Below are 13,093 nucleotides of genomic sequence, written 5' to 3' on the forward strand. Positions count from 1 at the left end.
AAGAAGGAGGCAGAGAGAAATGAGTCAAAGGCAGCCGTAGGGAGGTTAAAGTCACCCAGAACTGTGAGGGGTGAGCCATCCTCAGGAAAGGAACTTAGCAAGGCGTCAAGCTCATTGATGAACTCTCCAAGGGAACCTGGAGGGCGATAAATGACAAGGATGTTAAGCTTGAATGGGCTAGTGACTGTGACAGCATGGAATTCAAATGAGGAGATAGACAGATGGGTCAGAGGAAAAAGAGAGAAAGTCCACTTGGGAGAGATGAGGATTCCTGTGCCACAGCCGCGCTGACCAGATGCTCTTGGGGTATGCGAGAACACATGGTCAGACGAGGAAAGAGCAGTAGGAGTAGCAGTGTTTTCTGTGGTAATCCATGTTTCCGTCAGCGCCAAGAAGTCGAGGGACTGAGGGTAGCATAGGCTGAGATGAACTCTGCCTTGTTGGCCGCAGAACGGCAGTTCCAGAGGCTGCCGGAGACCTGGAACTTCACGTGGGTCGTGCGCGCAGGGACCACCAGGTTAGAGTGGCAGCAGCCACGCGGTGTGAAGTGTTTGTATGGCCTGTGCAGAGAGGAGAGAACAGGGATAGACACATAGTTGACCGGCTACAGAAAAAGGCTACAATAATGCAAAGGAGATCGGAATGAAATTTACTAAACATCTGGGAAAGCAAGAGAGCGGGGCCTCCCTCACTTACCTTTCACTGAAACACTCAAATATAACTCTCCCAACTTCCACTTTAGACATTATAATTGTTGTAAACTACAGCGGTTCAATGTTTTCTAGGAATAGACTCTAACTTAGTTTATTCAGCTAGCTAACTTGGTACAGTATTTAAAAATATTTTGCAATACAGTACGTCCACAAGAAATCTGTGTGATCATAGCGAAATGAATAGCTCCTTTCATTCCTACTTTTGTACTAGGCTAATGAAATGGGTGTTTACTATGCAGCAGATGACATTCAAACATTTCCTCCTGCATTATCATTTAACCCCTGTTGTCATAGCCACTCATTACTCTCCAGCAGAGAGCTATTTATAATAATATTATAAACAAATACATGAATGTATCCATGTGTTACAAAATAATACTAACTAATCCCACTGGACTATGACAAATATATAGTGTCTATGCATTAAGAAAAGATAGTCAACAATATAGCGCTTATATTGAAAATCCAAACCACCTCTGAAACATAGTGGTTGAGTTGAAGAAAAGTGCAAAAAGGGATAAGAACTCAGCCTAAAGCCAAAACACAGAAAAAAATGGATTTTTGGTTTTCTGTGAAAACAGAAAAAGAGCAGGGGGGGGGGGGGGACGGACGACTCTTAAACCTTTCATAGAAAATGCAACTCATGTCTGAAAGACCAGGAGAGGCTGAGCTGAGGTAATGCCTATTAAGTTGGGCTTTGAGTTGCATAGCAACGGGCAGAACAGGTCAAGAGTTGTGAAACAAAAGCCATGTTACTGGGGCTGTAGTTTGGCTTTCTTACACATGTACTGTAGCTACATACATAAAAGCCTCTGGAAATTCATAAGGCATGGTTTGCTCAATCAGGCGCTTTGAGATAGTGTCTTCATTTGATGGCAAATATACTTTGAGTTGTTTGATGAAGCAGATTAACTATACCATATTCCAGTGGGCATTACACCCCAGTGAATCAAGGTGCTTGGTGACTAAACTGAAAATCTATATAAAAGACAAAATATTAAAGTCAGATTATACTAAATGATTATAAACTGCAGAGAGAGAACTCAATGAAACACAACTCTGAAGATCATTCCAGGGTGAGGTGAAGAGATTGGCATACGAGAAAAACACATGCCACACATATTTAGCTCCAATCACCTCTGATGTAATTATGGCATCTGAAGAGTTCCATTAAAATCTACACAATTCAGTCAGTCAAAAATGTTAAAATGCTCTGCAATATCGCAAGATTTTTAAAAGGAGAAGACAATTCTCTGCACTGTTAACATAAAAACACAGTTGAAACCAACAATGCAAGCATGCACAAAGTAGTAGCTATTTAGTTTACTATTTCAGAATGCAAAGACAGATCAAAGACATGTAAATGCCATAATATAACACAGGTCTCACTTCCATCTGAAGCTTGTCTGTCTCCAATCAGGGTGGTGATATTCTTCCTTTTCTTCACTCTCACACTTCTTCTTGATCCCGCCTCTCTCACCATAGAACTGTTTCACACCTGCCAACACAGTTTGTGTCTCACACATCTGTGCACACTCACATTTTCATGAGACTAACCCCTCCCTACTTGCCAACCCTTCCCCTCTCTCCCAGCTGCTAAATTAAAGCTAACCCTTAAAGCGGCAATCTGCAGTTGCTACATTCATTTTTTGACATTTAAATGAATGATATATACCCATTAATTATTTCAAGAATATAACTTGTTGACGCCTCATGAGCTGTCATTCCCCATCAGAACAAAATATATAAGCTTGTTTTACTCCTTTGTTTGTAAACAATGTGAACGTGAACAAACACTGTATAGCCTCAAAACATGATTCAAACTATAATTTTGATATCATGGATGGTCAGTCCTTGTATCTATAGCCCTGTCCATCAATTTGAGAGTGGTTACATTTCTCCAGCCCCCTCCCTCAGCTGTTTACCTAATCAGTGGCGGGGTGCCCGCTTTATAATTGTTTGAACTGCGGATTGCTACTTTAATGTGAACTGAGAGGAATATGTGACTGTGGAGGCCTCACTAAATCACACTTTCAGTCATCAACACATACTCACAGAAAACTCACACATAAGGAGGGACGGCACAGAAGGAAGCAGTGAAAAGTGGGGAGGTATGGCTTACCCTGCATGGACTGGGTGACTGGGCTGCAGTTTTGAGCCCTACTCAACAGTATCCTAATCCCCTTTGAAGCCACTGCTTCCTCGTCATTCCATTAGGTCTTATGCACAGGACATTGGTGGCACCTTAACTGGGGAGGACGGGCTTGTGGTAATGGCTGGAGCGGAATGGTATCAAATACATCAAACACATGGTTTGATGCCATTCCATTCGCTCCATTCCAGCCATTATTATCAAACGTCCTCCCTCAGCAGCCTCCACTGGTCTTATGACAGGAGTCAGGTGAATTACATAGGCTGCGTATAGACAGGCAGCCTAAATCACCAATTAGTGAAAAGAATATCAGAATTGGGCTGCCTGTCTAAATGCAGCCATAGAGTATTCTGAATTCATCCATGAATTGGCTAAATTAACACAATGTCTAACCCTATTTCTATAAATTCTGTCAACAACAGAAAATGTATTTTATTATTCAGAGAAAAGTGGTAGATAATGAAAGCTTTGTATAAACAAACAACATTTATTCAATGAAACTCAAAAACTAAAGTAAAGCTTTCCCAGTAGGGGCGGACTGCCCATCTGGCATTTCGGGGAAATGCCAGATGGGCTGGTCCATTTTTTGCCCACTGGGCCTATCTAACTTATTTTATTATCTGGCTAATAATGGAGGCTTCAAGGAAAAAAATGGGCCGGTGTTGTGGCTTTAACGAAAAAATTTCTCTGTGTGGGGGCCTCAAGGAAAGAAATGGACCAGTGTTTCAGAAATGCCAGGGCCGATTTCTGGTCCCAGTCCGCCCCTGTTTCCCAGTGTCCTTTTTACAGTCAGGATTCCATTAAGTCTTGATTTTGGTCATTGATGTGCTTAAATTTGAATAATCAGAACACAAGCCATCGTGTCAGAAAGAATCTGGAATATAAATGTAATATCTAGATATAACTGTAAACTTCTACAGTGACTGTTTTAAATAAACTGGTTATATATTTGAAAACTTGTCAAGGGCACTCATGTACAAAGCCAAACCGGGATAGACTCTTGACAAAAACAGCATGTTTTTGTGCTCCTCTGTAGCTCAGCTGGTAGAGCACGGCGCTTGTAACGCCAAGGTAGTGGGTTCGATCCCCGGGACCACCCATACACAAAAATGTATGCACGCATGACTGTAAGTCGCTTTGGATAAAAGCGTCTGCTAAATGGCATATTATTATTATTATTATTATTATTATTATTATTATTATTTTTGGCTATATCGCTCCAAAACAAAAGTTATTTTCTCCACATCAAAGGTTTTAAATCATCAGACAAAATATATTGATAGTTGAATGCTCTCCCTGAGCAAACAGAAAAATAACACTTGCAGAAAATCAGCTGAAAAAAGAACACTTGCTGAATATCAGCCGTTACCCACAATTCAAACATCATATTAAGGGACTTCTCCCAGCATGTTAGACACTGTGTCACCTGTGTAACCCCTGTGGCCTCAGTGAGACTGCTCTGTATCCATGAGGAGATCCAGATCGGGTTCAGACACCAGGCAGCGGTGGTGACTCTGTGTCCATGAGGAGATCCAGGGGGGTTTTAGACATTGGGCAGCGGTGGTGACTCTGTGTCCAAGAGGAGATCCAGGGGGGTTTTAGACACCGGGCAGTGGTATGATGTCTATGAGGAGATCCAGGGGGGTTTTAGACACTGAGCAGCGGTGGTGACTGTGTGTCTATGAGGAGATCCAGGGGGGTTTTAGACACTGAGCAGCGGTGGTGACTGTGTGTCTATGAAGAGATCCAGGGGGGTTTTAGACACTGAGCAGCGGTGGTGACTGTGTGTCTATGAGGAGATCCAGGGGGATTTTAGACACTGAGCAGCGGTGGTGACTGTGTGTCTATGAAGAGATCCAGGGGGGTTTTAGACACTGAGCAGCGGTGGTGACTGTGTGTCTATGAGGAGATCCAGGGGGATTTTAGACACTGAGCAGCGGTGGTGACTGTGTGTCTATGAGGAGATCCAGGGGTGTTTTAGACACTGTGCAGCAGTGGTGACTGTGTGTCTATGAGGAGATCCAGGGGGGTTTTAGACACTGAGCAGCGGTGGTGACTGTGTGTCTATGAGGAGATCCAGGGGGGTTTTAGACACTGAGCAGCGGTGGTGACTGTGTGTCTATGAGGAGATCCAGGGGTGTTTTAGACACTGTGCAGCGGTGGTGACTGTGTGTCTATGAGGAGATCCAGGGGTGTTTTAGACATTGGGCAGCGGTGGCTCTCTTCTCTGGGAGGGGCTCCAGCATTGTGAGGAGGAAGGCACTGAACTGGACTGCCTGTTCCCGCGGCCACTCATACTTATCCAGCAGGATCTCACACAAACTCCACGGTTTCAGCCTTGAGATGCGCCGCAGCTGCCCTGTGAGCAAACAAGGGAAAGACTGTTACATGATTACACTGGGGATGGACTGAACAGGATATGTTCAGGAAACTAAAATAAGGGTACTTTTTCACCAAAATATCAATCATATGCTAAAAGAAACCACTATGGTGTATACAACAATTGTGAATAGATATACCTTTGTGATTGAAATATTGCTTGGAGTTTCTCCCTGAGAGGGCAAACTGGGATGGCAGGGGTCCCAGCAACTCAATTATGTGAGCAATGTGATCTGATGGGAGACATTAAAGCAAATATTATTATTTTTTTAGCAAGGACAATCACCATGAAAAACACAGGACAGAGAGGAGAAAGGACAAGGCTTACCTTCCTCTCGTGAGAAGTTGTCCCCTGAATGGGGTTCAAACAGATACTCCCCGGTGGCCAGCTCAAACGCCTGTATGGAAATGTAAGACTTCTTAGTAATAGATATTTTGGACAGCTAACATTAACATAAGGGTGGATGTGGTGCTCCTCGGTTCTCACCATGCAGGCTATGCTCCAGATGTCTGCAGGAGTGCCATAGTCAGACCCAATCAGGACCTCAACAGAGCGGTACTGGCAGGTCTGGATGTCCTCTGTGAAATGTTTGTACTGGAGGAGAGCAGAGATGAAGACTTAGCACTCCATACCATGAGCAATTAGTTGATAATAGGCCTTATCATTTTTATGTAATGTATTTTGTCTTCTAAGACACCATATTTATTAATACATATTTTCATTCAAATCCATAATGTCTGTAGTCAGATAGTAACTCACCACCCAGCAGGCGTTTCCCAGATCTGCAATCTTGATGCTGATTTTATCAGCATTCTGTGGCTTCAGAAGATTCACCAACAGATCTGTTTCACTTAACCCTGAAACAAAACACAAAGCAGATACCACAGATAGATATTACTGAATAATTCTACACCTGTCCACTACAATAACGGATGCGCTGTGAGTGCTCTGGTGTAAAATGGTTGCTTTGTACGAGGTATTACAACATGCAATATCATTCATATAAATTAACTTAATCATCAGCATATGCATGACATACTATATCGCAAATCATAAAAGTTAATTTGAAAGACTAGTTGACGGGTATTCTGACATGTATACTACACGGTAATATGTTGTTACAATATACTCTATACTGCCGGCTCCAGAGCAAGACTGACCATGTGATGGTGATGAGGGCTGGTTGTCTCTCTGGGTAGAATGATGTAACACTATAGATTGTCTAGAGCAGTGAGAAATTGTAGTCAATGATAGTGCATCTTCCATAGGTGATGAGGCCGACTCCTTGCTGTCAGAGCCCATTGCTTCTTCATGCAGCAGGGTCCGTCTCCAAGTAGTATGCACAGGACCTGAAGGCTTAGGGGACGAAGTAGAATTAGGGGTGCTACAGGGAGTGGTGATATTAGAGAATGACACATGTTTCTCCCTCTTCTGACGGCCAACTAAAGTGTCCTCGCCCTTCTGCTGTTGTTGTTTCTTCTCCTTCCTCGACAACCTGGCCCTCGGGATCCTGGAGACCTTCCCAGTCTATGAGCACAGACACAGGCGTTTGATGGGAAACTTAAAATTGGATTCATATGTCTCATGTTGCAGCATGCAACAGTGTTCAAACATATTTTAAAACAATCTCTGCCAATATCTTACATTTCCTTAAATATCAGAACCGCATATCCCTTTTTCATGCAGTGCATGCTAATTATTGATGAGTTGATCACGGTGAGCAATTTCACTACAAATGCAAAGGTGTAGTTATGCATACTGAATGAATACATACATACTGAATACAAACAGCAATTTGTAGATAGTGAACCTTCATTCAGAAATGCAGTTCATGTGCAGGTTATACACATTTTAAATAACACACACACACACACCACTGCACTGCACTGCTTTCATGGTTGAATGAGTAGAAAACCTGAAACAATAGCGTAACTATTGACAACAGCCAAAACAAACTATATAACAAAGCACATTTCCAGATTCCCAGATCAAAGCTTTTCTCCAAAAGGACCTTCTTCTTCTGAGGGCCAAGATGCAGTGAATCAGCACACACTCACAATGCCAAGGCCATCTTACCCAAACCCCAAGAGCCTGGAAAGCCACCGTCAACTTCCCCATCAAGTTTGACACAATCTAATACCCAGGTTATGATATGAGCAGTAGGAGAGACAGAGGTGACAGATGAGGTAATCAAATGATGAACAGAAAATATGTTTTCCGCCTTTGTAGCAGTATGGTTGGTTTATGCTTTGAGACAATAATAAAGAGTTGATTGTCATACCTGCTTCTCTCTTAGACTGGTGTTTGCTGGCATCAGTAGTAGATGAAGAGATCAGCAGGTCACAAGAGAGCATGAAATCAAATCATAGAGAATAAATGTTTTAAACAGACCCATCTATTGAAGTCATATTAAACTTGTTAATAATATATTCCTAATATTCAGCACTGTTATTGCATCTCCATTTCTCTGTAACAAATATTTTCCATTTCCCTCCATCTAAAAATAAAATAAGTAAAACAGACAGAGGAATGCCACAGGGATATGTACTTAGCGACACGTGTATGCCAACATGGAATTGAGAGCAATCCTAACCTGAACAGCTTGTGGGAGCAGGAGACACTGGCAGCTCCCATAGCTTGGTGTCAGCTGCCAGCTCCTGGACGTAAACCTCATCCACTCTCAAAAGGATGTTCTCTGGCTTGATGTCTGTGTGGATAATCTTGCATTTAGTGTGCAAGTAATCTAAGCCCTGAAGAACCTGTGATATGAGACAACAATGGTGATATACTGTGGCTACATGACACCAGGGAACACATAAAGGAGATAACCCGTTCACAAAAGCTGCTCTGGATGATAAATGCTAAAGAGAGGATTTGGAGATCACAGGGGAAAGACACAGCACCTGTCTAAGGATGCTCTTAACGCAGGGCAGGGGAAGGCCAGTGTAGTTGGATTTGATGATCCACTTCAGCAGCTGGTGACCCAGCACTTCAAGAACCATGCATACATCTGACACATAGCTGAATCAAGGAGAAACCATTTCACTCAAATGTGCAAGTTAACATATGACACATAGAGAAAGAGATTATGGGTAAAAGGATAACGTGTAGGTGGCTTTTAAAGGATACGCTCCCCATTGACTCCAGAGACTTTGAAGTCATCAATAAGTTGCACAACAGTGTCACGTTTAGGGTCAGATGGATCACTGTCCCTTACCTAAAAGCAATTTATAACAGGACATAACTGGGGAGTAAACATATTACTTTTCATTATCACTATTGTGCAACTAATAAAATGCAATAGTTCCTACTAAACCTGGTTCTGGTTGATGAACAAGCAAGTTATTACACTGATTAGGCCACATGTTGACGTTTATTGTCATGAATCTTGCCCTGGAGGCAGAACTGAGCGATTTCCGCTAGATGGGCCAGCAGCAAAGTCAACATAGGCTATATCATAAAAATTCATGAAAACAAAAATGTTGTATTAATTTGGTATTAATTTAAGATTAGGGTTAGCAGTGTGATTAAGGTTAATGTTAAAATCAAAATCAGATTTTATGACTTTGTGGCTGTGCCAGCTAGTGACCACTCTGTAGAGCTGCCTCCTGGGCAACCTGTGATTAGGCATACATAGCAGAGAATAAAATGTTGAACATGGGTATATAACACTGACACATTTCAGAAGCGTGATCTCATCCAAAGCGGTCTCTGTGAAGGTTGGAGCACTCTTTACCAACTTCAGAGCCACGAAACGCCTCTTCCTGCACATACAAATAAACAATGTGAATCACTTGCTTCAGCTGTCATAATCACAATATGAAACCGAAGGTCAATCAATAACAAAAAAAATGTTATCAGTATAACTATTATAATTACTCCATGTCCCAGCCTAGCCACACAGTAGAGAAGTGGCCCCATCCCAGCTTCTTCACCACCTGGTAACGGTCAATGAATATCTCTCCAATTTCCACCGGGTAGTACCCACCTACAATAAACAGTGAAACCTCTTTCCGATCAACAATAAACTGTATAAAACAACTCCTTCTACCACACATGATTGTATTGTTGTTTGGTTATATTTGGCACACTGGTGAAGTACCTATGCAGTAATCAGATGGATTCTCCCGTTCCTCGTCATCTGATCCAAAAATCTCAGGTGAAGGGGGATATGAATTTAAAGGGGCTGGGCTGGCAGCAGGGGGTAGTTTGATGGTAAGGGGTGGTTTGGGGGTAGGGACAACTAGTGGTTTAGTGGTAAGGGATTTGGGGGTAAGGGGTGGTTTGGGGGTAAGCGGTGGGTCAGGGGCAGTGGATGAACTGAGGGTAAGGTTTGGGTTGGGGTTAACAGCAGGTAAACTGAGGGAAAGGGCTGATAATGCAGCAGCATATCTAGATGAAGGTGCATTGGACATTGTGACAAGGGATACACAATAGAACAGGGAGCCGACGCCTTCTAGCCTAGACAGCACAGGTCATGCAAGGGCAGGATTGAAGAAAATGGAGATGAAGTTGGTACAAGCAGAAGGCCTACGACAAAAAAAAAAAAAAAAAAGACAAACTGTTCACTATCTTTCACAGTTCACACTATTATAAGTTGACCTCATAGGCATTCATATGTAGGATCTATGAGGTTAAATCAGAAGACACACATGGCCAATATATGTACACACTGAGTAAGCCTATTCAAATTGAGTAAATCTTATAGTTCTAGAGCCTATCTGCAATGACATTTGAAAGGGTCCAGTGAATACGCAAGAGTCCATTTATTTTTAGCTGGGTTTAGATGAATGGCATGTCAACGTAAATAGCTCTTCAAAGCTGGCCTGTAACTTTATTGACTGAGTGCATGCTGTCTAGGAGAGTCTTTCATTTAAACCTGTGACAATTACAGCTATAGATACGATCGTCTCAGTCAAGTCATTCTCTCAGTCAAGTCATTAAGGTGTCAAAGAGTTGGTAAGAAAAAAAGTCAATCCTTTGACCAATTCAGAACTGCCAAGTCCAACAAACCTAGCTATGTCCTCTAAAGAAAAATAACATGTTTTGTAACAGATATGTTTTACATTTTTATAACAGATTTTTATAACTAACTAGCTAGCTAATGCAACGCGGAAATTACCCTGAGTCTGTTCTCCACAAAAGTTGTTTAGCTAACGTTATTTGTTGCAGCTTGTCATTGCTTTGAAGATTATAGCTAAGCAACCGACTTCAAGTTCGTGCAGCTGTTACAATGTGACATAATCAAGTAACAATTGGTTATAAACTTTTTTTACACCCTGTAACTGGGAAAAAACAATGTAATATTTACCCAAATACTTACATATAATAATGAAAACCGGAGTCCTCCGATTTCACCAGTAAACTGAGGGACCGTTCCTTCCTCGTCAACATTTGCTCTAGTGATGGTTCGCGAACGAACGGCTCTTTTTGAAAGGATCTTTTTGGTTAACGTCGGGAACCGAATCGCATCAGTGAAAGATTCATTCATTTGGCTCCCTGATTTGCATACTACTGCTACTACTTTTTTAGCTCAAAATAACGTTTTTCTGCAGATAAGTTACAAAATAATTACCTAAAGAAGGTGAATCCTCACTGCAGAAACAATAAATAGTGGGGAGAGCGCATCAATCTGGTCCATGCAAAAAGTAATAATTTGGCCAGGTAAAAATATATTTGAACGCGCATTTCACGATCTGACATAATGGTTGCCTACCTTTTGGGCGTTACATTGAAGATTTGCCCTTTTTCATGGTTCTAGTTCGATTTTTAAACATTTTGAACAATGAGCCGTTTGGGAGCCAAATAGGCCGGCTTTTTTACGTGAACGGAGCAAATGAGCCAGCCGGCTCACCGAAAAGACTCGGAATGCCCATCGCTAGTTTGCTCCGCGTGCGTGTCTGCCCATAAGCAAAGCACACCTTCTGAAAATGACATGAGCTGAGCTGTGCCAGTGGCTGACTGGACAGTACATGCTGTGTGGCTGGCAGCACCATAAGCTACACTAGTTAGCTATTTAAAAATGTTTTAAATAAGTAATATGTCAAATTGTGCCAAATTCTTCTAGCAAAGCCAAAGCCATTAGAATTAGGCTAATAAGGATGAACTGATGAAATGTCCTATGATATACATATTTTATTTTATTGAGGCAAATCACTCACAGTAATTACATTGTAAATAAACGAAAATCAATATAGTTTTTTTTTTAATGATTCCAATTCAAGATGTTGAATTTACCATGATGACACTTTATTTAAAAAATATCAATGAATGTACCCCATCCGCCTCAAACAGAAACTGTATTTCTCACCCCTTTGAAATATGGTCATAGTGTAATAGGATGAAAAAAAATCAGGAGAAAAACTGAAGGGGATTTCAGTCAATATGTCACAACCAATTCCAGTCAATCAACATAACTCATTCTCTGAAAAGCTACAACTAATACACTTTAAATGTTAGTTAACACCACACTTCTCTGGCTGGTGCTGAATGGGTTTTATGACAGAAGTGTATTTCACAAATAGATAAAAAATGTTATAAGTTCATAAATATACAATATATATTCTGGATAAATTTCCTTCAAGCTAAATGTATATTAATTTATGTTTTACAGACATAAGTACATCACCTGAAAAATACATTTACAACCCCCCAATGCACAGCAGTTTGGTCATCAGTTTCAGGTTTAGACTAGCTTGAAGAAATTCACACACTAACTATTGAATGTGAAAACACCAACATTTAAAACCAATATAACATTCCACTAAAGGTACTTGAGATAAAAGGAATATCTTCACCTGTAAAACATGTCAATAGATGAAGCCATGACATTAACGAGTCTGTTTTCCTCAGTTAAAATGAAAGATCATTATTAGCTACTCATACATTTCTTTCCAGAGGTATTCATTTCCTACCATTCATGTTGTTAGTGATGCCCTTTTATAATGGTATAATCATGAACCTAAGATACACAAGAACAGACAAGCACATGTCATGGGAAGCTTATAAATGTGTCGTTCTTGAACTGCGGTGGTATTTGGGCATGGCATGAATTACTTTAAATATTTTTTTACCATTATGATAACATTGTGCCACCAATAGGAGTAGCGTATGACATGATCCAATAGGAGTAGCGTATGACATGATACAATGGAAACGGAATCTCATACTAGCACACTTATGAGTTCTGACATAAGGCCTGCTCATGCCAACAGTCCCATCCCCTAGCCCTGTTCTAGTTAGACCCCGTTTCATTTCTCCACATTAAGTTGACATCAGTTTATATAGGAATTTAGCATCAAATCTAGCTTATTATCATGATACATACATATCCAAATATGTGGTTTATTGTTGATAATGTTGTTACAATCTGATATATACATAATATTATACACTACATCACTTTGATCTTGAATGTCCAAATGGGCCACAAACATTCCACCTTGACGTAGACTTGAACATGAACTTCAACCTGGTAACACTTTTCTTATTTGCTCAAACTTCATACCCTGTCAACCATTTTCTGGTTTTAGTGTGTTCTCTCTTGGGGACAATTTCCCCATCCCACTGCTGCAATTGGATAAGGCTTTTGATGTTCATAAAGTGCTCTGACGGAAAACGTGCTACGCAACTGAATGAATAGAAATTAATAGAAAGTTCATTAAACGACTGTCATAGACCTCTAAAAGTCCTCAGGGTTTTATCTGAACTTGACTATTATGTCCTTTCAGCAGCTGGACTCTTAGGAAATGCAGAATAATTAGCTTGCATGAAACAACACAATTTGGCAACATCAGGAATTGCTTTCATTTGTTGATTGAAGACCAAGCTTTGAAAGGATTTGTGTTC

General features: G+C 41.0%; 1 protein-coding gene across 1 annotated transcript; it reads right to left on the reverse strand.

Annotated features, from left to right (window-relative positions):
• Window positions 1-4,072: 4,072 nt before the first annotated feature.
• On the reverse strand, window positions 4,073-9,660 carry LOC311138249 (SRSF protein kinase 3-like; the record flags this gene model as incomplete). Its single annotated transcript, XM_084172926.1, has 14 exons — window positions 4,073-5,224; window positions 5,385-5,477; window positions 5,573-5,642; window positions 5,732-5,839; window positions 6,005-6,102; window positions 6,406-6,772; window positions 7,322-7,378; window positions 7,527-7,552; window positions 7,839-8,004; window positions 8,149-8,255; window positions 8,375-8,462; window positions 8,922-9,009; window positions 9,125-9,233; window positions 9,348-9,660. 14 exons carry the CDS (start codon window positions 9,658-9,660, stop codon window positions 5,040-5,042), a joined length of 1,875 nt encoding a protein of 624 aa, XP_084029052.1. The 3' UTR covers window positions 4,073-5,039.
• Between the last annotated feature and the right edge of the window lie 3,433 nt (window positions 9,661-13,093).

This window comes from Coregonus lavaretus (genome assembly GCF_964263955.1).
Source record: "Coregonus lavaretus genome assembly, chromosome: 12".
Lineage (NCBI taxonomy): Eukaryota > Metazoa > Chordata > Actinopteri > Salmoniformes > Salmonidae > Coregonus > Coregonus lavaretus.